At 38.0% G+C, this 25569-nt stretch overlaps 1 protein-coding gene across 7 annotated transcripts in view; it reads left to right on the top strand.

Annotated features, from left to right (window-relative positions):
* Nucleotides 1-23008, top strand: part of LOC131042480 (transcriptional corepressor LEUNIG) — a 52040-nt gene extending 29032 nt beyond the window's left edge. For all 7 annotated transcript variants that reach the window (XM_057975781.2, XM_057975784.2, XM_057975782.2 and 4 more), the window contains 2 exons: nt 21674-21874; nt 22289-23008. In XM_057975781.2, the coding sequence (XP_057831764.2) occupies nt 21674-21874; nt 22289-22435 (348 nt within the window). In that variant the 3' untranslated portion in view covers nt 22436-23008. The remainder of the gene's footprint in view (nt 1-21673; nt 21875-22288) is intronic.
* Nucleotides 23009-25569: the final 2561 nt, after the last annotated feature.

Raw genomic sequence — 25569 nt, forward strand, 5'->3', positions numbered from 1 at the left:
TATAAGTAATAAATTAAATAACAAATACTATTTACTATTTGCAAACATTATAATAAATTTAAAAAAGGTAATATAGATATGTTTAAAATCTTAATTTAAATATTATTACTATATAAATAAAAAATATATTAAAATTGACATATTAAATTATAAATGTATTATAATTAAAAATTTGATTTAAATATTTTCTAACATTAAAACTTTAATATTGAATAAAAATAAAATAAAAAAACAAATCATGTAAAACGCAATTTATAAAAATATTAAATTTTATTTTAAAAAGAGAATAAAATTAGAAGCTAAACTTGTTGGGCTGCAGCTTCCCCTCACTGTTGCGCTTCATGTTTGCTCTTCACCGTCGCGCTGCAACACGAAGCTACCCGCAATTTTCAGGCTCTTCAACCACATTCTTTCTGCAACTCCTACATTTTTTGTGTTACTTTATAGACATTTTCGCACATTTTCGCAGGTTGTTTTTAGGCTTTAGAAATTTTTTTGGTTGACACGATTTTCTCGCATTTTAATCTGCGATTTTTGCATGTTTTTGTCGATTTTAATTGGGGGGAAAATCGATAAAGCTACTGATTCTTGATTAGTCGCGATTAATGGTCAACGATTTTTATTGCTGATTGGGGGGAAAAATTGACAGAGCTACTGATTCCCGATTAGTCGTGATTAATCGTGGCTGGTCGCCGATTATTGCTTCTTTGGTTATAACCACAACATAAATATTTCCTTGAAAATTTAGCTATCACATAGATATTGCAAATATATTCCTTGCAAATTGACATATAAGATCCTATATTTTAATAAAAAACACCGATAAACAATGATTTAAGTCCCACCACAACATTTTGAAAAATCTACCATATGATACACGGGCTTATGCAAAATTGTACAATGTAAGAACCTCAAAAGGCCCTCGACTGAGACAACTAACGTTTTGCTGAACCTGTTGCGTTTCTAGTATATTCTTTGCAAATAATGACAGCAAATAGAATTTTGACAATCTTAAGCACAAAAAGCAACTAATGGTATTTGCTGGAAATCAATTTATATTCAACAACACTGATCACACCCTCATTGTATCCGTTCATCATTTATTAATACTGAAATAAAAAATAACAAGCAGCTAGAGAAGAACTGATAAATACCATTATATTCTGTTAAAACCCTTATTTTCCTATTGCTGGTCATACACAGATTTTATGACAGCAAGCTGCAATTTATTTTAAACTGACCCGAAATACTCGCATGTTAGCCCGATGGAAAGACATTGGCAAGGCGTCCCTTCTAGCATTTGTTTCAAAATTTTTGGACGACTCCTCAGCAAAAATTGTACTCTTTCAAGGAAGAAAGGTACGGCAGACCGGCAAGCTATACATGCACAAAATCCCCATTTGTCACACACTTATTCCTGCCTCTGTTCTGACTCTGTGGCTGCAATCAATCTTTTGCATAAAAATTAATAAACCCCTTTCCAATTTGTCCAATCTTGGTTTTTGGATAAAACCAACTGAAAGAGCAAGATCAGTTGATATTTCACAACCTCTGATGCTGTTGCACAAGAATCCCACGTTTTCCTGTACCGATACCTCTGATCACTGCAGAAGAATCTTCTGCTGAAACCTTAGGCCAAAACTCCTCTCAGAGCTCCAAAGCAAATTATCCAAAACTCAGCATAATGAAAGAAGACCTAAAATCTTCTTTAATCATCTCCATTTAGGGTTGGCGCGATTCCCAAGAAAGGTGCGATTTGGCCTTTAATAATGTTTTAACTTTTATTATTTATTTTTGACTATTGAAGTGTCAAAAAAAAATCTTTTTTCCATTTAATATAAAACTGGCCCCATCTGATGAGAAATAGACCCTCACTTACGTTATAACTTAAAGTGACTTTTAAAACATTAAAACATTAAAGTTCGCCATTTAATATTTAATTAAAATAATTAAATATTAATATCTCTCTAAGTATTCATCAGAAATGCCTTCCGTCTAAACTGGAGACTGCTAAACCATAATCTGTCCTTGCCCAACCTACTGGCTTTAAATAGCAGGACTGCTAAAAATAGAAAGTATCTCAAACGGAGTCCTGGAGACCTCAAACGAAAACCAGACCTGTAGTGCTCGCTCTGAAGAAGGTGAATCAAACTCTAGAGGACCCTCTACCCAACCTCATCAGCCTACGAGGGTTGTGATAGGCTAATCTACTCAGCTGACAGATGTCAACTAGAAGGGGACATCACAGTCCGCCCCTCCTGAAATTGCTTGTCCTCAAGCAATCTCAACTCCGGATGCTGTAAAATTTCCTCGCTTTTCCAAGTAGCATCCTCTATCGGCAAATCTTTCCATTTCACCAGGTATTCTGTGATAGTTCGTCTCCTGAAATTCCTCTCCCTGAACTCAATGATAGCCTCAGGTACGAGTATCAACTTCCCCTCATCGTCCAGGGGTGGTAAGACCGTGGAAGGAACAATACGGTGTCCCAACGCCTTTTTGAGATGTGACACATGAAACACATTGTGTACTCTGCTATCTGTCGGTAAATCCAACTCATAAGCCACCTCACCTATACGCCGGGTTGCTCTAAAAGGGCCATAATATCGAGGCTTGAGCTTCTCTGCTCCACTCCTCCTGAGAGTAGATTGTCGATAAGGCTGCAACATTAAATACACCATGTCTCCTACCTCAAATGACCTTTTTGTCCTCTTCTGATCAGCATATTGTTTTTGTTGATTTTGTGCCTTGGCTATATTTTCCTTAAGAGTCTTCACAATGCCCTGACTCTCCTGTAACATGTCTCCTGCACTAGGCACCCTACTATCACTCAGCAATAAGTCAATGAGACTGGGAGGTTCATACCCGTACAGTGCTGTAAATGGAGTCATCTGAATGGACATGTGGTGAGTGGTATTGTAACAGTACTCACAGAGGTAAATCCACTTCACCCACGCCTTTTGCTGCCCTGAAATATAGTTTCTGAGGTATCCCTCCACCCATTTGTTAACTATCTCAGTCTGGCCATCAGTTTGAGGCTGGGAACTGGTGCTCGGTGTAAGCTCGGTCCCCACAGAGTCTGAAAAGCTCCTGCCAAAAGTGGCTCAAAAACCGCGTGTCCCTATCACTGACAATAGTCCGAGGCAACCCATGTAATCTTTATACCTTTCTGAAGAATAACTCTGCTACCTGAATAGCTGAATAAGTGGTGGTGATTGGATAGAAGTGAGCATACTTCGTCAAACAATCCACAACCACAAATATGCAATCACGTCCCTGTGCTCTCGATAACCCTGTGATGAAATCCATAGACAAACATTCCCACTTCTTGTCAGGAATTGGAATTCTGGAAGTGGCTGAAGTAAACCAACAGGGTATGTATGCTCCTGTTTATTCTGCTGACAAACAGGGCACTCTCTAACATACTGTAGAACATCCGCCTTGAGTCGTTTCCACGTGAAGCGCTCACGAACCTATCTGTAGGTTTTGAAAAACCTGGGATGTCCTGCTATTGGTTCATCATGACAAAACCGCAGTACCCTACTCCTCAACTCCGATCCTGGGATCAAGTACACTCTCCCCTTGTAAATGATCAATTCATTTACAATTGTATACCTGCTGTCCATTACTGACCCTTCTATCACACCTGCAGCCCAGCTATCTTTGGCGTACTCTGCCACTATAATATGCCGCCAATCCTCTGCTATCTAGACCATAAAATTCAGGTGGGGATGACGTGACAAGGCATCTGCAACTACATTCTGTGTGCCTTTGATATAGGAAATATCAAAGTTGTAAGCCTGAAGTTTGCATACCCACTTTTGTTGCCTGTCGTTTAAGTCACGCTGCCCAAGGAAATGTCTCAAACTATTGTGGTCAGTCTTAATGCAGAACTTGCTGCCCACTAAGTACTGTCTAAACTTGGCCAGTGCATGCATTATGGCCAACATTTCCTTATCATAAATGTTGTAAATTCGCTCAGGTCCACGGAGTTTCCTACTTTCATAAGCAATAGGGTGTTTGTCCTGCATAAGCACCGCCCCCATGCCCTCACCAAAGGCATCACATTGTAACTCAAATGACTTCGAGAAGTCAGGTGTAGCAAGTACTGGACATGAAGTCATGAGCTCCTTGAACCTCTCAAAACACTCCAGGGCCTCAGGAGTCCATAAGAAGGCACCCTTTTTCATCAAATCTATCAAAGGTGCCGCATGGCGTGAATAACCGTTAACAAAACGGCGGTAGAAACCACATAGGCCCAAGAACCCATGCAACTGAGTGAGATTCACTGGAGTAGGCCAATCTACAATAGCACAGATCTTCTCGAGATCCATCCGCACTCCCTCTGCACTGATAATATGGCCCAAGTACAATAACTCAGTCATTCCAAGGTCACATTTGGATTCCTTGGCATACAAGGACTCCCTGCTCAAAATGCTCAGAACTGTATCTAAGTGACTGAGGTGCTCCTCCCAAGTACGACTGTAAACCAGTATATCATCAAAGAACACCAATACTGATTTCCTCAACTGATGTCTGAAGACTTTGTTCATTGTGGACTGGAAAGTAGCAGGAGCATTGGTTAGCCCAAATGGCATAACCACAAACTCAAAATGTCCATAATGACAACGAAAAGCAGTCTTCTCAATATCCTGCTCACGAACACTGATCTGGTGATAGCCTGATCTCAAATCAATCTTTGAAAAATAATAGGCCCCATGTAATTCATTTATGAGCTCATCAATACGCGGAATGGGATATTTGTTTTTGATCATCCGCTTATTAAGGACCCTGTAATCAATACACATCTGCAAAGTGCCATCCTTCTTCTTTACCAAAACAACTGAAGAAGCAAAGTGGGACTTACTAGGCCGAATATGTCCCATGACCAAAAGCTCGTGTATGGTTTTCTCTATTTCATCTTTCAGGCGCTCCGGATGTCTATATGGAGTAATCATCATTGGCTTCGCTCCCTCCTTTAGCTCAATGATGTGTTCAAAACCCCTATCTGGTGGCCTCCCTGATGGTATGTCACTGAAAACCTTGCTATGTTTGGTTCTCAGTATCTGAATGTCAGGAGGATATTCAACTTTTTGAGCATCCTGCTGTATGGGCATGATCATACACTCTGCTGCCCACTCAGTCTGATCATGGCGTACAAGCCTCTCCATCCGCCTGAGTGTAATCATTCTGAAATTGCTGTCCTTAATCGCTTTCAGCACATGTGTTTTCTCGTCAATGGTGAAGACATCTCCATCCCTTGCAAGTCAAGTGTAAACTTGCCTAGTTCATGCAACCACTTCATACCAAGGACCAAATCTGTGTCTCCCATCTGAACCACATAGAAATCAGTCTTGAATTCATAATTGTTTACACGTAATGGGAGTTGTGTAATCATCCTATTACACTTTAAAGTGTAACCATCTGCCACCCTCACACGAATGCCCTCAAACTCCTTTGTTTGGATTCCTCTCTTCTCCACCAACCTGGCATCAATAAAGTTATGTGTGGCTCCGGTATCCAGCAGTGTAATAACTTTCTGACCAGCAAGTACTCCTCTCATTCTAAATGACCCTTCCTGCTGAATACTCGTGAGAAGTGCCTCCTTAAGGTGCTCATCACCTTTTGCATCCATTTTGTCAGGTCTCGGAGGACCCTGTGTGTCATCTTTAGCCTCTAAATTCTCATATAACCAGCAGGCTGACCTTCATGATCAGATTCAGAATCTTCATAATATGCCCACATTACTCTGTTTGCCCTGCCCGTAGGCCTCAAAGGACAGTCATGGTTGGCATCAAATGGACCTTTGCAATAAAAACAGAGTTTCTTTTGCCTTAGATCGTTAAGTGTCTCTCGACTAAGGGAGGGGCTGCTGGCTTTGGCTTGTAATCATTTCTAAAGTCTGATTTTTCTTTCCCTTTGCTGAAATTCCTATTATCTTTGAAAGATGTTGACCCTTTTGTCCCAAATTTATTTTGAGTGGCTGTCACATCCATACTCCGTGCCTTTTTAATGGCGAGTAGAAGTGTTGGGGGATCAAATGCCTTTACCCAGCCTCTCAAAGGCTCCATGAGTTCCTCTATAAACAAAACTACTAATCGCTGATTTGACATGTTATTCACCATGCATGACAACTTCAAAAACTCGGAAACATACACCTCCAAGTTCCCTGTTTGTTTCAGCTGTGCTAACTCCCGGAAGTATGACTCGGGGTCTTTTTTATCAAACCTCTCTACTAACAAATCAGTGAACTCCTGGTAGGTGGTAATCTCATCATGTTGGAGACTGATGAGTCCATTATGCCACCACTCATGTGCAGTACCGTCCAAGTGTAAGGTTGCAAACTTAATTGCATCCCTTTCAATCATGGGTCTCAGTGTGAAGTATGTATCCAGTTTATGGATTCAAGATCTAGCTATAACTGCACCGCTGCCATCATAATAAGGTAGAGTGAGCTTGCTTGTGGCAAACTCAAGATCTCTATGTTGGAACCGAGGCCTCCTCTCTTGCCTGTTTCTCTCTACCTACCGTTTTTGCCTCATGAACTGATCGAAATTCAAATTTTGCCTCACATCAGGTGGAAGAAGACTCCACTCATCATGTACTGTCATAACATTATCAACAAAGACAGGCTCTGCCTCAGCTTTGGCAACATCCTTAGGTTCTTTTGCCAAGAAATTAGGCCTTGCAGGCCTGTCAACTGTACGTGTAGCTACCCTGTGAGGTCTAGGAATATTGGCTACACTCCTATTGTCCTCTGGTTTTTGATTGTTTCGGTTTGGAGGATTCATACGCTCCATCATGGTGGTGAGTGCCTGTAAAGCCTGAGCAACCTGCTGCTGCCCCATAGCCATAGTCCTAAAAAATTCTCGTCTCCTCATTCTCAGCTCTGTGACCTCTGGTTGGGTTGCCTATATGCCTTTCACCCATGGTATCTGATTGCCTGTTAAGACTCCTGCGTGTGTAATACCTGTGTGAACCCGTTTCCTGCGACTGCATGTAATTGCTAAACCCTTAGGATGGCAGGATTTAGCTCTAATACCACTGTAAGAACCTCAAAAGGCCCTCGACTGAGACAACTAACGTTTTGCTGAACCTGTTGCGTTTCAAGTATATTCTTTGCAAATAATGACAGCAAATAGAATTTTGACAATCTTAAGTACAAAAAGCAACTAATGGTATTTGCTGGAAATCAATTTATATTCAACAACACTGATCACACCCTCATTGTATCCATTCATCATTTATTAATACTCAAATAAAAAATAACAAGAAGTTAGAGAAGAACTAATAAATACTATTATACTCTGTTAAAACCCTTATTTTCCTATTGCTGGTCATACACAGATTTTATGACAGCAAGCTGCAATTTATTTTAAACTGACCCGAAATACTCGCATGTTAGCCCGATGGAAAGACATTGGCAAGGCGTCCCTTTTGGCATTTGTTTCAGAATTTTTGGACTCCTCAGCAAAAATCGTACCCTTTCAAGGAAGAAAGGTACGGCAGACCAGCAAGCTGTACATGCACAAAACCCCCATCTGTCACACACTTATTCCTGCCTCTGTTCTGACTCTGCGGCTGCAATCAATCTTTTGCATAAAAAATAATAAACCCTTTTCCAATCTGTCCAATCTTGGTTTTTGGATAAAACCAACTGAAAGAGCAAGATTGGTTGATATTTCACAACCTCTGACGCTGTTGCACAAGAATCCCACGTTTTCCTGTACCGATACCTTTGATCACTGCAGAAGAATCTTCTGTTGAAACCCTAGGCCAAAACTCCTCTCAGAGCTCCAAAGCAAATTATCCAAAACTCAGCATAATGAAAGAAGACCTAAAATCTTTTTTAATCATCTCCATTTAGGGTTGGCACGATTCCCAAGAAAGGTGCGATTTGGCCTTTAATAATGTTTTAACTTTTATTATTTATTTTTGACTATTGAAGTGTCAAAAAATAAATCATTTTTCCATTTAATATAAAGCTGGCCCCATTTGATGAGAAATAGACCCTCACTTACGTTATAACTTAAAGTGACTTTTAAAACATTAAAACATTAAAGTTCGCCATTTAATATTTAATTAAAATAATTAAATATTAATATCTCTCTAAGTATTCATCAGAAATGCCTTCCGTTTGAACTGGAGACTGCTAAACCATAATCTGTCCTTGCCCAACCTACTGGCTTTAAATAGCAGGATTGCTAAAAATAGAAAGTATCTCAAACGGAGTCCTGGAGACCTCAAACGAAAACCAGACCTGGAGTGCTTGCTCTGAAGAAGGTGAATCAAACTCTGGAGGACCCTCTACCCAACCTCATCAGCCTACGAGGGTCAGTGATAGGCTAATCTACGCAGCTGACAGATGTCAACTAGAAGGGGACATCACATACAATCCATACAGAAGAATATGGATAATAAAAATTGCAATTATCTGAATAGTCATTAAGAACAAACAGATGCATGACTTAACTCATTAGGAGTTCCAAAAATTCTAATTATCTCAATAATCATATTGATCATTTGCATCTTCATATATAATGTGGAGCATCCTTACGCAGATTCCAGATTGTCAGATACAATGTATGGAAATATATAAAGGATAGCATCAACGAATTGTATAAATAGTTGTATGTATTTCTGCATCTATCTGTACATTAGATGATTACCGATTATATGTGCATCTAAATATCTTAATGAACTGGAAAGGACTAGCATTTATGAACTGCAAGGAGCAAAGTTTTCAATACAATGTATGAAAATATAATGTATGAAAATGTATAAAGGATAGCATCAACAAATTGTATAAATTGTTGTATGTATTTCTGCATCTATTTGTACATTAGATGATTACCGTATGATATGTGCATCTAAATATCTTAATGAACTGGAAAGGACTAGCATTTATGAACTGCAAGGAGCAAAGCTTTCAATACACAAGCTTTTGGATGTCACCTTACAAAACAAACTTTCATATGCTATAGAGATGGAGAGTTCCAAGGGTAAGGTGTAGGTCTGCCATCACTTAGCAAGCATAGTATCTTGGGATCATTCTATTTACTCCTGTACTGGCTGATTGCTACAAATGTGCAGAATCTGCAATGAAGCCTTTTGATATTTCATTTTAAATGTTCCAATAAAAGTCAAAAAGATTTAATGAGGCCGATTAATTCTTGAATTCGAAGCAACCCAAATAATAATATTTTAAAATTTTGAGTAGTGAGTTTGAGTTCTATATAAGTTCATAGATGTTGGATTCATGCCATTACATTCTGAGTTGATCAAAACTTATAGATGTTTCTAGATCAATCTCTCCTGCTTGAGAAACAATGATCTTCATTGTGGCAAGTTGCAAGAGATGGTTTCTAAAGTTCTTGGCAACTTGAGCTTCACTGAATCATTTTCTTTAGGAAGGAAGTTTACTTCGTTTAACAAAATTGTGGAAAGCAATCTCTTGATTGCCTATATTTTGTTAGAATAATAATTCTATGTAGTGTTAATGGTCAAATTAATGCTGTTAGACATCTTAAATGTCTATAATAGCTATTAGTTAGTTTAATTAATAGCTACAGTGTTTTGTGTAATTTATATAAATGTATCTCTTCCTCATTAATGAATGAAGTATTTTACCAGTGAATCTGATTTTCACATGGTATCAAAGCGCTAGGGTAAGGGAATTTTTCGAAAATTCTGTTCTATTTTAATATTTTCGAAATTTTTCACAAACCCAATCTAGGGTATTCTGTGCCTGGCTCCTTTGTCTATTCGTGTGGGCTCTTGTTAGGTCGTGGGATCTGGTTGGTGGGTCTGTGTTTGCAAGTTTTTGCAACCTTGGTGATTTTTTACAGACTGCAATTTCGCTTTCTTTTTCTGATGCGATTTTTCGCTTTTTCTTCTGTTGGCGAGACTTCAACCTACGATTTTCCTTGCGCCCAACGGATTTTTTTTTGGGTTTTTTTTTTGTTGCGTGAAAAAGATATTTTCTACAGAAATCTGTCACCTAGGTTTTTCGAGATCTAAACTGGGTTGCCTTCAGATTTTTCTAGGTGCATCATTATCCATGCCTTGGTTTTTGAGCCCGTGTATTTGACCCTTCAGTCGAAAAATTATTCTGATTACAGATTCCTTGTTTTTTTAAGAGCTCTTTTGGGTCGTTCGGTTTTTTTGGGTTCTTTTTTCGTGCCTAGGGTTTTGACCCTCTGTTTCAAGGTGGATTTTTTTTTCAAAACCTTAATCGGGTCTTCGTAAGAATTTTTTGGGTATTCCGAATTTTTTTGCCTCAAAATCTGTGCTAGGGTTTCAGTTTCTGGCTTTGAATTCGACTTGCAGAATTTAAAAAAAAAACTTGTGCATTCAAATTCGTGCCTTCACCAATTCGACCTCGAGGTACATGATGGCATCTCTGACATATATAATGCTCGAAAGCAGCCATAAATTCAACGGTTGCAACTACAACACTTGGAAGCAGCGTATGATGACCATTTTTGAGTATTGATGTCTTGATGCAGCTGTTTTGGGCACGTCGCAATGTCCAACTACTGCCGGAAAAGACTAGGACAAATGAGATGAGTGCAACCGCGAAGCCCTCATGCTCATTAAACTCTCTGTCACCGATGAGCAACTACCTCAAGTATTGTTCGACAAAATTGCGAAGGAGATATGGAACCATTTGAAGAGTCCGTGTGAAACCTCTGACAAGAGCATAGCATTCTTTTTGAAGAGCATGCTCTTTTCGATTATGATGGACGAAAGGGCACCTCTGCAAGATCACTTGACCAAGATCAAGGACATTTGTGACCAACTTGAGGCAATTGGTCGCACAATGGAGGAAGAGGACATGGTCGTCATCATTCTGAAGAGTTTGCCTAAATCTTATGAGCATTTCATCGAAACGCTCAATATCACTTCCACTGACGTCGATTTGGAGTTTTTCGTTCTTTGTAACAAACTTTTACAGCAAGATCGGTGGCGCCAACAGTTTGGAAGCAGTACGAGTTCCATCTCCACCGAGCAAGCGTTCTCTGCCAAATCTTCTGCTAAGGACAAAGGGAAGGTTCAATCTTCTTAGCCGAAAGGCTCTGGTTCTTCTCAGGACAGCAAGAAGAAGAAGAATGTTCAGTGCAATTATTGTCATAAGTTTGGTCACATGAAGGCCGAGTGTCGAATTCGTTTGGCTTCTAAACAAAACAAGCGGGGAGGGTCTCAACAAAAGCAAATGTCGCCGAACACTTGAGCAGAAAGAATTTGCTTTATATGCTTTTATGGCCACGAGAACAACAGATCCAGTACACTCTTCTACATGGTATATTGATTCAGGAGCTTTGCGACATTTTACTCATTGTCGGGATTGGTTCACGAAATTTGAACAATTCTCAGATTCAGTAATCTTCAGAGGAGGAGAGTACACAGTTTGCTGGTAAGGGCATTGTCCAGATTCACTCAGGAGGTAGAAATTTAATTTTTCTTGATGTCTACTATGTTCCAGGCACAGAACATAATCTCCTCTTCGTTAGTCAGATCATGAGGCATTCTCCTCAATTAGATGTTGTCTTCAGTTCATCCATCTGCAACATTGTTGATAGGGAGACTTGTACTACAATTGCTATGGGACTTGAGGATCATAGTTTGTATAGACTTTCTGATTCCGGCGATTCTCAAGAGCACGCTCTGGTTGCTCGGAGTACATACATCAAAACACTTTGGCATCAACGTTATGGGCACTTAAACATGCACTATCTCTCTCAATTATATCGGGAGGGTTTGGTTGTTGGTTTACCTGAGATCCAACCTCAAAATCATGGAGTATGTGGACCCTGTCAAAGCAGCATCAGACACCATTCTCGGATGGTGATTCCTGGTGAGCCTCCAAGGTTCTTCAATTGGTTCACATTGATGTATGTGAGCCAATGAACACTCCATCTGTTACTGGTTGCAGGTACTTCTTGTTATTTGTTGACGATTTCAGTCGTAAAATGTGGGTGTACTTTCTGAAAAATAAATCAGATGTGTTCGCCTTATTTCAGCAATTCAAGGCCTTAGTTGAAAAAGAATCTTATTCTCAGATTGTCACTCTAAGGTCAAATAATGGGGGGAAGTTTTGTTCCAATGACTTCTCTACATTTTGTGCTACACATGGCATTAAATGCCAACTCACCACACCATACACCCCTCAGCAAAATGGTGTCGTTTAAACTTAGGAATCACACCATTATTGAAATGGCTCGTTCTATGGTAGAGCATCACAATGTTGAAGCAGTTTACACTGCGATCTACCTTCTGAATCGGTCACCTACACATGCCGTCAAGAAGATGACTCTTGAAGAAGCCTGGTCAAGATGCAAGCCTAAAGTGGACCATTTGAAAGTCTTCAGTTCAACGACTCATGTATGTATTCTAGACACCAAACGTGCTAATAAGCTAGATTCAAAGAGCCAAACACTTATGTTTACTGGTTACAACGACAACCACAAGGCCTACAAGTTGATTGATGTGGAGACAGATCGTCTCATTTTTAGTCGTGATGTTGTGGTTGATGAGACTACTGGTCCATTCATGCCCTCTACTACTCCTAGTCCTGCGACTTTGTCTATGAAGACTTCTGATGTTGGTGTTCATCTTCCTCTTGGTTCCCATGATGGGAGGGCTTCAGAGCATTCAGACTCTGAAAATGAGGAATCTATTGATTCTGCACCACTTGATTTGTCACAGGATTTGCATCCAGATGACTTTGTTCCGGAAACTCCAGGGGATGTTGTTCCTCCAATGCCAGATGTTGGTACTTCTTCCCTTAGGCCTAAATGGTGGGCCAAGACAATAGGAGATCTTCATGATGATGAGCTTCTTGAGGATAGATCAGTTCAACGCAAGAGAAAGCAGCAAAATACAATCAACTTTGCACTTATGGCAAACATCCACAACATTCATGAGCCCCAGACATATTCCGAGGTTAAAGGCATTCCTGAGTGGGAACAAGCTATGGAGACTGAATAACAGTCTTCTGAAGAATAACACCTGGGTTCTTTCTGATTTGCCTCCTAGGAAGAAACCTATCAGCTGTAAATGGGTCTACAAAGTCAAGTATGATGCAGATGGTACTTTGGATAAGTACAAGATCAGATTGGTTGCTCGGGGTTTTACACAACGGGAGGGCATTGTCTACGAGGAGACTTTTGCTCCTACTGCCAAGATGAGTACAATTCGTCTTCTTCTCGCCATTGCAACTCAGTTTGGATGGAAACTTCACCAAATGGATGTTAAGAGTGCATTCCTCAACAGTGAGTTGCAAGAAGAAGTTTATATGACTCAACCACCTGGCTTCAAGGTTCCTGGTAAGGAATATCAGGTTTGCAGATTTGTAAAAGCCCTCTATGGCTTGAAGCAAGCCCCTCGGGCTTGGTACTTCAAGATTGATCAATATTTGGTTGAACATGGTTTTTAGCGCAGTCCCTCTGACACTAATCTGTATGTCATACTCTCAGGTGATGATATCCTTTTTCTTGTTGTGTACGTGGATGACTTGATCATTATTGGCAATTCAACACATTTGATTACAGCCATCAAACAGGACTTGTGCCAAGCTTTTGACATGACAAATTTGGAGCTTCTCCATTATTGCTTAGGTGTCGAAGTGTGGCTAACTAATGTCAGTATCTTTATCTCACAGTCCAAGTATGCTCGTAGTTTGCTTGACAAGTTTCGAATGCAAGATTGTAAACCTGCTTCCATACCTATGGAGAAAGGGCCGAAGTTATCAGCCTAGTCTGAATCACCTGCAGTAGATGAAACCGATTTCAGGCAACTAGTAGGCAGCCTCATCTACCTCGTTATCACTAGACTTGACATCTATTTTGTTGTCAGCTACATCTCTCGCTTCATGACTGCACTTCCGACTATGGCATTCTGTATAGCAGGTGCAACGATCCAAAGCTGATTGTTTATACTAACTCAGATTGGGCAGGATTAGTAGATGCCAAAAAATTCACTTTTGGGTACATATTTAGTTTGGGTACTAGTGCCGTCACTTGGAGCAGCAAGAAGCAATAGGTCGTGGCTCTTTCCTCCATCAAAGCTGAATACCAGGGAACAATCAAGACCACATGTGAGGCAGTTTGGCTCGAAGGATGCTTTCTGACATGTAGATGCCGCAAGTAGGTCCTTCTCCCTTGTATACTGATAATCAAGGGGTGCTCAAACTAGCCAAAAATCCAGTCTTCCATGAACGTACCAAGCATGTTGAGCCTCATTGTCACTACATCCGCAAGCTGGTAGAAGACGGATCAGTTCAGTTGCAGTTTGTTCCAACAATAGAATCAGACTGCGGATATTTTCACCAAGTCTCTGAGCTCGGATAAGTTTGAAAAATTCAGGGAGCAACTTGGTGTTTGTGACAAATTGACCATTAAGGGAGGGTGTTAGAATAATAATTCTATGTACTGTTAATGGTCAAATTAGTGCTGTTACACATCTAAAATGTCTACAGTAGCAGTTAGTTTAATTAATAGCTACAGTGTTTTTGTCATGTATATTAATGTATCTCTTCCTCATATTAATGAATGAAGTATTTTACCAGTGAATCTGATTTTCACATATTTGACCTTGTGGCCATGATTAGATCCAATTTTGTTGGAATGCAATCAAAATTGACCTTTTCTAGCTAAAGATTGTTCGTAACATCTAGTGGGTTCAACAAAGAGGAAAGTAATGGCACAAAAGTTCTTGTATTAAAAATTGGGTGCAAACCAAGTTGAGCTATAATACACTTTTTTCTCCATCCTTTAGCATCAAGTATGCCTCTCACTCATGCCTTTATACAAGTGGTATGAATCTCTTTCTGTCTTGGAATATTAGAGTTTTCAAATCCACTTCAAGGAGATGCCCTCCAAATCACATCATTTTGATACAACCGATAGTTTCATATGGTTTAGATGTTTGGGGACCTAATTGGGGGCTATTTGAGTGAGCTCATATTGAGCTGGTTGAGACTCTTATGCTGCAAAACACAATCTATTCCAATTGAAAACAAAAGAGAACTGTCATATGATCATTGATTTTAGATAAAACAGCAGTTTAATAACCCTAAAACCAACATTTTATCAATTTTCATATATAAACTTTAAACAATAAATTGAAAACAACAAAATTATATGATCATTGATTTCAGATTTATAAATGAACATGGAAAATAGAACATGCAAATGTCAAAGTATGAGCAACAACCACGGTTCAGCTTGAAGGTTACCGTTCGATGAATGTGTTGAATGGTTGATCAATGAAGACTTGCTCTTGCTCTCTCTCTTGCAACCTCGCTTTAATAGTTCACTCATGCTCAATGCAATGAGAAACTTGATAGTGATTTGGACTAAAGGTAGGATGTCATTTTATATGTTTTAAGTGTCTAGGGTGTAGGTAGGGCCGACTTTAGGGCTAGGGTACCCCTGAGTTGGCCTAATGGTAAAGACTTCGTACTTTTAAAACAAAGTTCACAAGTACAAATCTTGCAGGGGATAATGTATGTGCATCTCGTATTTGAAGCACAGTTAGGTGCCTCCTACATATTGGGAGTATGGGGAGTCCCATATATTGTAAGCCATCTGTAAACCCAAATACAAATCGATTGACATCGTGGACTATAAAACAGATTTTTTTTAGTTTCAAAAAATCCTATTTTAAAAATAACTACCTTTTGACATTTTAGACATGGGAGACAATCAACGGTTTTGGGAATAGTTGAGGAGCCGAAGGAAGTTTTTGAGCCATCATACGGATATTGGGGTCCCCATCATTTGGGAAAAACATCTTGAGGAACATCTCCTTGCTAGTGGTGGTGGGAAGCGTTGAAGCGATGCATCCTTGGTCTCTCCAAGTCTCAAGGATGTCCTTGTCTCAAGAAACAACAAATTTTAGGGGGTCACATCCCCATAGAACACTGTAATAGCTATAGTTATTTTGTAGGTGAAAATTGAATGTGAAGATGGAATCAAAAGTTATGTTTGATTTCATATTTAGATACCCCTAAAAAATTAGTGCAATTTAAAAAAAAACAACACCTAGTTTCAAGTCTAGATGCAAAAGGTATGGCCTTTGGAGGATTGGGGTAAAGTGGTTAACAAATAGGTGAACCCTAATTTTCCCCAAATGAACCTGCAACTCACAAAGGGTTGAACTATTTAGGGGTTAACAAGCAATTTCTTTTCTCCGTTTTGACATACATACTTTTGTCTTCCAACATTAGGAATCAAGAGGGAGTTATTAATTACCTTCTCCATGTTTGAGAGGAGCAAAGATGAAGGGTGTATAAGCTAGGTTGATAATGCAAAGTACTAATTGATGTTTTGTCTCTTCTAACCACTTATATGTAAAGCTTCCTCGAGACTCATCCCCTGCCTTGGTACCCCCATCCCTATACTCAAAACATTTCGGGGACTTAGGGACTTGGGTTTTCGTTACTTGGGACGACCCCTTATACTAGTAGTCACTCAAACTTGAGCTTTGATTTTGATACAGACCTACCAGTTGCATTTGTTGATTAGGGACAACCATATATTTTTTATGTTTTTGTCATTTAATAGTTGAAACTTGGAGCCTTTGGGCATTTGGTTATAATTATTATATAATATGTATGCACATTGAGAATGAAAGCATTTGAATTTTTTTAATATGCTTGTCAATTCTCATGTGAAATTTCAATTCAAGTCTGTAAATGTTATTGACTAAATCAATTCATTACAAGAGGAGACGAAAGGCTCCTTATAAAGAATTTACGATATGATCTTTTTTACGACTAACTACGATGACCATTATAGAGATACTGCATTATTATTTTAATACCCTCCCTTAATGGTCATCCTTTTAACTACCCTACAGAAGACTCAACATAATCTGCGGGTCTTTTGGCCATGAAAGCATAGAAGGCTGCCCCCTTCTCCTCAGAATGCTTTGCAACATGAGCCTGCTGAGATCCTCCCTGGTTCTGCAGAACTTGTGGATATGACCAAGATTACCATAATTTGTCGACCTAAATCCTTCGAACTTGATTCGTCGCAAAAAACACCCACAACCTCAACTTAGACAAAAATCACGATTTCTGAAAAACATCACACCAAAATGGTCCAGTGTCCTTGGTTTTATCTGAAAAACCAATGCAAAAGAAAACCTTCTTCATGAAATGCAGAGAAGCCAACACAGATTTTGCCCTAGTTGCATGTAAAGAACAGATGCAGATTGTGTGAAAATACCCACGAATGGATCAAAATGCATGGAACAAACCAGAAGATGCACAGAAACCAGAAGCAAACTGAAAAAAAACACCACGATTTTGTTAAAATATTGTCCAAAAAAGCGCTGAAAACTTATCGCACAAATTACAGTTGATAAAAATCGCGATTTCAAGGGTTGAATGGGCCGCGATCATGCAGAAGGAAGGTGCATGATTGGCTGTCTGAAAAAAAACCATGATTTTCAGGCAAAGAACAGACACCTTCAGGACAAGAAAACCTGCCAAAAAAACTGCATGTAGACAACTAGGATTTACAGGTAAAACAAACTACATGATTTTTATTTTTTTTAAAAATCTGACAAAAACTTCTGAAAAAAAAAGGTAAAAAACAACCACGATTTTTCATGAAAAAATCATAAAAGATTTCTGGAAATAAATTCCAGGTAAGAGGTACGAATTTTTATTACAATTTTTTTTGTCTAAAACGGCCTCAGCTCTGATACCATGTAAATATTATTGACTATATCAATTCATTACTAGAGGAGGTGAAAGGCTCCTTATAGAGAATTTACAAGACAATCTTCCCATAAAGGAAACGATCGAGAATAGAAACATGAAAGACAAGAACAAAAGTTACTAAAAATGACTAACTATGATGACCATTATAAAAACACTAAATTATTATTTTAATAAAGTCTATTGTTATGTATTGAGCTTCTACAATGTCTACGATGAATGCTTTATCAATGTTATAATATGACTATTTGAAATTTCTCTATCTTGCAGACATTAAGTTTCCACAATCCATGAGATAGTAATCTGCTCCTTCCTGATTAGATTGTGTAAATTTTTCCATCAACCTAATGATGGATCACAAAGTGTTATCTGAAATGTTGATGCAAAAAATTTACACACAATCTAATCCAGAAGCAGCTGATCACTATATCTCTATATTTTAAAAAAATTCCCTATTTTTTAATAGCTGTCCCCTAAAAAACGGCCCGCAAGTACCCTCGTACTGGGAACACGTCCCACCATGCCCTGTTGTTCTTGTCCTCGAAACTTGGGCAAGCATAGCTTATATGCAGCAGTTGCTGGGGACGTTTACAAGGTTTTGAGATGATCCATGTATGATGAGAATCCAACTCGGTCTTGAATTCGTTGGAGTTTTCTTCCCCCATTGTGTTTTTTCTACGGTAAACAATTATGTCATGATTCCTTGTTTAAGTATGCTTGTAATGTCCCATCCTCTCTTGCACACTGAATATTTGAATAGTAGAACAACACCTGCTTGTTCTTTAATTAGATTAATAATGCTGTCTTTTTGAATGTGATCTTTCAGAATTAGACAGAAGTTGTAGTAGGTGTTTTTTTTTGTTTTCAAGAGTTCAACTTAGTTACTGTTTTGCAACATATTTAGAATGAATAACCAACTGAAAATCAGCTTCTGTAAAAGTCATGGAACTATATATTTTTTTTTATTTTGAAAAATTTACAACATTTAAGTACTATTTAAAAGGGTGGCCAGCTTGTAGTCTGAGCCTTACAAAGAATTCAGTTAAGCATACCCAATTTTGGAATCACTATGAGTTGTTGGTGGAGGTGTCCAAGACCTTGCTGATGATCAACTTGGAATTGAGTTAGCAGCCAACCAAGTGACTCAAAAAATGATTTGCAGCAGCTCCCTCGGTGATGACTTTCCACTCTTTTGATGTTCCCTTGTTTTGCCATAAGTAGTTCACTAGTTCACACCAAATAAAATCTGTATTTCTCCTTTTACTATTTCAAAATTGCTCTTGAATTGTATGGCCAGCCAAGCAAGCTGGTTACTCAGAAAATTGATGATAAATCACTTGAAACTCCCGAATCCCAGTGCTAAAACCTCTTAAAACTTTTTTCTTGGACAGCTGAATTTTTTCCAACTTGAGCATAGCAGATTTGTCACTCAGAAAAGGGGTCGGCTAGGCAAGCATACAGGTCACTCAGAAAATACGTTTCAAACACCTTCAAAACTTGAGTCTTTGCTGTTGCAGACTACAAACCCTCTTCTCTGCAGCCCTAACCCACCATGTCCAGATTGGAACTCTTTGGATTCTTAGTTTGTCAAGAAAGGGGATGGTTGGTAGCAAACACCTCACTCAGATTTTCTGTAACAGCAACAAAAACTATCCAAAGTTGATTCCAAACTGATATAATCTTACTCAAATCTGCTGGTCATGATGTGACTTGATAATTCAATGCTGAAGATGCAAGGAAAGTGCTCTCCTACACTCCAAACAAGCTGAAGTATGGGTTGGCCTCTCAAGCAAGCAGCTCCTTCAGATTTCAACTAGCAAAAAGTGTTCTAGAACTGATTTCTTTGTAGCCCAACTGAGATCCCTGAAGTAGAATCTACTTGCACACTCTTGGCTGGTCTCTCACAGCTGCAAGTGTGTTTGCTAATGGAGGTTTTCGTCTCCACAAGTAGCTCTAACCCCTAGGGTTCAACCACGCTCCTCTTAGGAGACAAGAAAGAGAAATAATCCTACATAATATTAATAACATAACAAATGATTTCCAAATAACCCTTTTAATAGCCTCCAAAAGCTATGCCCTAATTAGGGTTTTCAAGTGGGAGCCCACTTTATGTTTTAATATTGAGTTCACTTAAAATAAATAAACTCGTAATATTCACTTTTTATGGTCTTAATAAAATCTTTTAATCTTTCACTTACTTGCCTTTAAGACTCTTACCGAAGGCTCCACTTTTAGTATCTCGTATATTTGCCCTTTTTAATCTTTATGCCCATTTATTGGAAAAATCACTTTTATAACCTTTTTAAAGATCCTTCCTCGTTATTTTTTTTTATTTCTCCTCTAAGCACTCACTCTCCCACTAGATTCATGTATGCCTTTGAGGGTGTTATACTTGGGAGTTAATGTAGTTTTTAACTGGCAACCTGGGGGTAATGATACTGTCGACTGAATCCACCATTGTTTACTCTAAAGTGCCCTCTGAAATAGGAGAAAATCACCAATCCAATGTTCTCTGTCTGTCCTTACTAGTCTACGAGGACTTCGTTAGTTTGAGCATTCTTTCAGCTTTCATTTGAGTTTGTGTTTTAGTTCTAGCATGTGAGGGGCTGCAGATTTGTGCTAGGTTATCAGGATGGTTTCCATTAAAATTCCATCCATTCTACTATTGCTTGTGTTGTATATTGGAGTCTTTGACCATTGGGCTTGGTCTAACACTATGCTAGGATAATTTGTTGCTGATGAGTAGCACAGTGTGGATTATCCACCCCTATTTATGTGTCGTAAACATCTTCCCATACCCTTGTCTTGACTCCCAACCAACATGATCTACATACCCTTTTCAGTTTCCCTAATTTCAATACTATCATAAGTATGCACAATCTGATTACACATATTTACCCTGCCCTTCAACATACCAATTTATTTTCCTGAGTAACATGTACCGTGAAACCCTTACTTGCCCCATGTTCATGCCATACATGCACATTTAAGACTATTGTGGTAGCCCCACTGCAGCCTTGTAGTCCATTCTACATGTTTTTTTACCTCTCCTCTTCCCTTCACACTCTTGTGATGCTACTATACACTTACAGCTGATAACACTATCCAGTGCAAAGTAAATAGAAGTAACAGAATTATTCCAAAAAAATGTAGATTAATACCTATATTTGCTTTTGTTATTCAAAGTATTTTAAAGTTTTGACTCTTGAAGTTTAAACTGTTCATTTCTTTTGCTTTTATTTCCACGCTTTCTCAGAATGTGTACTATATGTAATCACATGTTTAACTGCTGTATCTCTTCCTTAATTATTCTTGAAGTTTTTGCTGTCTTTGTACCTCTTGTTTCAAGTTTTGCCATCCTCCAAGCCTTGTAGCTCAACACTAAGGTTGATTTGTTACACCATTCTTGAACTGTTTTAAAAAAATTACTTGGCATTAAATGAGAAACGAAACATTGGTCCCATAAATGATTCAATCAAAACAGTTTAGGAGTCTAAATACATAATTGAAACATTTATTTGAATGCCAAAATCATTAGCATCGGGTCCAGCAATACAAATGTACTGAAAGAAAAACACCATGTGAAAGGGATATGATAGTTGAATAGATGTATTAACTGACATCCATCTCTTCTACTCTTCAGACAAAAAAGTTCAACACTAACAATAATCTTGTTGCAATCAAAAGATCACTTATTGCTTTTATCTAAATAAATTTGAAGTATTATGTACTTTCTAGAATAAAGGTGACACAATCACGGAGTCATATAATTATTTAACTGGGACATCTTGTTGTAGCCATTCAGAGCTATTAGAAAAACAAAAATGCTATATGAAAATAAATGCTTTATAGCACCACATTTATTTTTCTCAACTTCTTCCATTGGTTCTTTATATTGAGGGGTGACTTTAATGGGTGCAAAACTGATTACTATTTTATGCGCAGAAACACAATAGGCCAGTACGTTCTTTATGCTGGAATGCAACTGGTCAATATGTTGCATCTGTAAGTGAGGATTGTGTGAAAATTTCATCAGTAGCAGATGGTGGGAGATGCATTCAACAGATCCCGTGCACTGGTAACCCGTTCCAGACTTGCATTTTCCATCCAACTTATCCTGGACTTGTAGTTATTGGTTGCTATCAGGTAAGCTAATTTCATGTAAATTTCTCTTCTTTTTTTTCATGAACAAAATGTAGAATTTTGTATAATTATATAGATGTACAAAATAACACAATTGGGCTGAATTCTACCTTTGCTGAAAAATATAACCTAGCACTCCAGAACCAGGAGGAAATCAGAAAATAGTATTCAAGTTATTAAAGTGCAACCATGTAACTCATTAAGACTACATAACATGCTTCAGAAAATGTCTTGTAATTGATAATGAAATGCAAATTCAACAACAGATTATAGTAAAATTGATTAAAAATCGACGTTTTTACTTTTTCAAATATCATCCTCGGTTTCTCTAAATTGCGAAGTTTTTTAAACCTGTGTAATTGAGAAATACAATAATGCTGTGTCAATGCCAATTATGTGTCTTGATTTTTTTGGCAGACTATTGAGTTGTGGAATACGGAATTGGAAAGGAGGATGACAGTTAAAGATGCACACGAAGGTCTCATTGCTGCATTGTCCTCATCAGCTACAACTGGGATGATTGCTTCTGCAAGTCATGACAAGTATGTTAAACTTTGGAAATAACTACTTTGTGCTCTTACAATTCCGGGATTAAATTTTGTGTATAGTTCAGTACCCTGATAATTTTGCTTAACCTGAGGATCCCTGATTCAAACTGTTGTACCCAATATACCTGAGGATCCCAGATACAAACTGTTGAACCCAATATGTGGGTTACTGTTTTTGTAATCGAAATCAGAGGCCAATGGCAGAAGAGCATTTATTACTCAATGCTCTATTGAGATCATTTTTAATGTTATATTTGTGGACGTTTATATATAATACCAGTTTTGATCCATAGAACGAATTTCAGATATTCAGGCAAGACCATTTCAAAATACTGGTCTAGAAACATTTGTTAATATTACATAGTGATGTGAAAGTTGAGGTGAAGTTGATCCTCACTTGGAAGAGAGATTATATGCTTGCCTTTCTGTTTATAGAAATTTCTCTCATGCAAGGTGCTAGAAAGGAATAGTTCACCGAGTGGGAAGAATTTTGAGGGCTGGAAAATATTGTATAAATATTGATTAGTGATTATATTTCCAGTCTGGAAAAATAAGAAATATAAGCGTTGTTGGTTAATATTTTAAGAAACATGCTGTTATGATTTAGCTTTTGCAATTCCAACTAATCTATATTATGTGTTTGCCTGATATACTTTTCTAGAATATTTGGTTGATATTTGGAGAAACATACTGTTATGATTTAGCTTTTGCAAATCCAACAAATTAATACTAAATGTTTGCCTAATGTTTTTCTAGAATTTTTGGTTGATATTTGGAGAAACACACTTATAATTTAATTTATACAAATCCAACAATTTTTTATTAAATGTTTTTCTATAACTTTTGGTTGATATTTGGAGAAACACACTGTTATAATTTAATTTATGCAAATCCAGCAAATTTATATTAAATGTTTGCCTAATGTTTTTCTAGAACTTTTGATAATTGGCAATTTTTATTTTTATTTTTTGAAATTTTGATAAATGAAAAACTCCCTATGGAATTCCACCCTCTAAACGGGAAACCATAACAACCTTACATTTTGGGATAATGTGATTTCTTGTGCAGGATACCATACATGCTATGATACCCTAAGTCACCAGGTTCGAATTTGAATTCGAAGTTCGACAACTTTGAAATTCGAATGAAGTTCGATGCGGAAAAAATTCGAATTAAATTCGCCATATGTAATTTTTAAATTTTTTTAATAAATATATGTAATATATCTATAAAATTGCGTAAATAGTTTAACATTGATAAATAGATTTGAAATTATTACAAAAAGATCACATTTATAAAATATAAACCATAGGAAACATATGCTTTCACTATTGCAAAGATGTTTTTTTGTCAAAAAGGTACAATAACAGTAAAAAACTTTAGAACTTTAAAATAACTCTTAAGTCATCAAGAGCACTTGGCTGAGATGTCAAATCATCATCATCTGTATCACTACTCAGTTCATCATCTATAAAGTCAAGCTCATCTGCATTTGGCATTGCTATGCCTTCAAGAGTTTGTTCTAAAGAAGTGTTCTCTGCTGATTTGTTCATCAACAATTTCAAATTGCTGTGAACATAGACAAGATCTCCCAACTTTCCAGTTAGCAATTTGTTCCTCTTTTTGAAATGGATGTGGTCAAAGCAATTCCAGTTCCTCTCACAAGTTGATGAACTTGCTCCCTGACTCAAAATTCGAATAGCAAACTCTTGCAGTTCAGGAGCTGATGATCCATAAGCAATCCACCATCTATATCCAGGCATACGTGGCGAGTCATATTTGGCTTCTGCCCCTCCAAACATCCCTTCTCCTCTCTTGTATTGCCAATTTTGATCTCTGATTAGTGTTGCAATTTCTGGATCTGGTACATACCTGTTAATGGCTTGGTAAAGCCCTGCCATGATTTCATTATCACCCCTTCTATCAATAGAAAACAACTTAAGCTCCAAAAAACAAGCTGCTGCATGTAAAGGTGTGTGCATCATTTTCCATCTGCAATCAATTGTCTCCCATATTTGCATATATTCTGCTTCTTCATTATTTAGTGCTTTTTAAATAGATTCCTTACATCGGTCCATGCTTTCATAAAGCATGCCAAGGCAAGGAGTGTCACCATCAACCATACGAAGCACATCAACAATTGGTTTACATACAAGCAAAACTTTTGTTGCACTTTCCCAGAAATTGTTGTTTAGGATGATTTGCTCTATGTTCTTCCCCTTGGGGCCTTTAGAAAGCACTGAACTTTCCCACTGATTGGAACAAATAACAGACTTCAAAGCTGTTTTTTCTTCAACCACTCTTTTCAAAGTGATATAATATGAAGCAAATCTTGTTTCACAAGGCCTCAACAACTCCTTTGATGCATGCTGCCTATAAATGCTCAATGTGAGACGATGATTCCGTATGAAATTTGCAATTGCTCTCCCTCTCTGAATAGCTTCATTTACCCATGGGAATTTAGCCAAGTCATGAAGCAACAAATCGAGACAATGGGCTGCACATGGGCTCCAATATATCTGTGGGTACTTCTTTACAATCAGCCTCCCAGCTCCCACACAATTTGCTGCACTATCAGTTACCACTTGAACCACATTTTCCACCTCTACTTCAAGAATGGCTTCCTCTAATATTTGAAAAATATACTCTAAAGTTTTCTTGTGGTTCATGGTGTCAATGACTTTAAAAAATACAACACCTTCAGGACAAGACATCAAAACATTAATCAATGGCCTTTGACACATATCTGACCATCCATCACTCAATATAGTGCAACCTGTTTCCTTCCAAGTGGCTTTGACATCAACTAATTTTTCAGTCACTCTATCTTTTGACCTCTGCAAAAGAGTTGTCCTGATAGCCTTTGAACCTGGGGGTGTGTACCCTTTGCCAAACTTTGTAATTTTTCTGAACTGCATTACGGAAATGAGGATTTCTCGCAACATTGAATGGAATAGCACTTGTGTAAAACAAATCAGCAACTGCATCATCCACCTGTTGTTTCTCTACTGGTTTCCAAAAGTTGTTCAGTGTTCCACTCTGTTTTGATACACTTCACCGCTTCGGATTGCACATAAGAGGAAGACATGACAGATGTGAATCTAGATATATCTCCTTCAATTCTCTGTTTCTTTTGTGCCTTCTTCATTT

The sequence above is a fragment of the Cryptomeria japonica genome, chromosome 1, assembly GCF_030272615.1.
Source record: "Cryptomeria japonica chromosome 1, Sugi_1.0, whole genome shotgun sequence".
Taxonomy (NCBI): domain Eukaryota; kingdom Viridiplantae; phylum Streptophyta; class Pinopsida; order Cupressales; family Cupressaceae; genus Cryptomeria; species Cryptomeria japonica.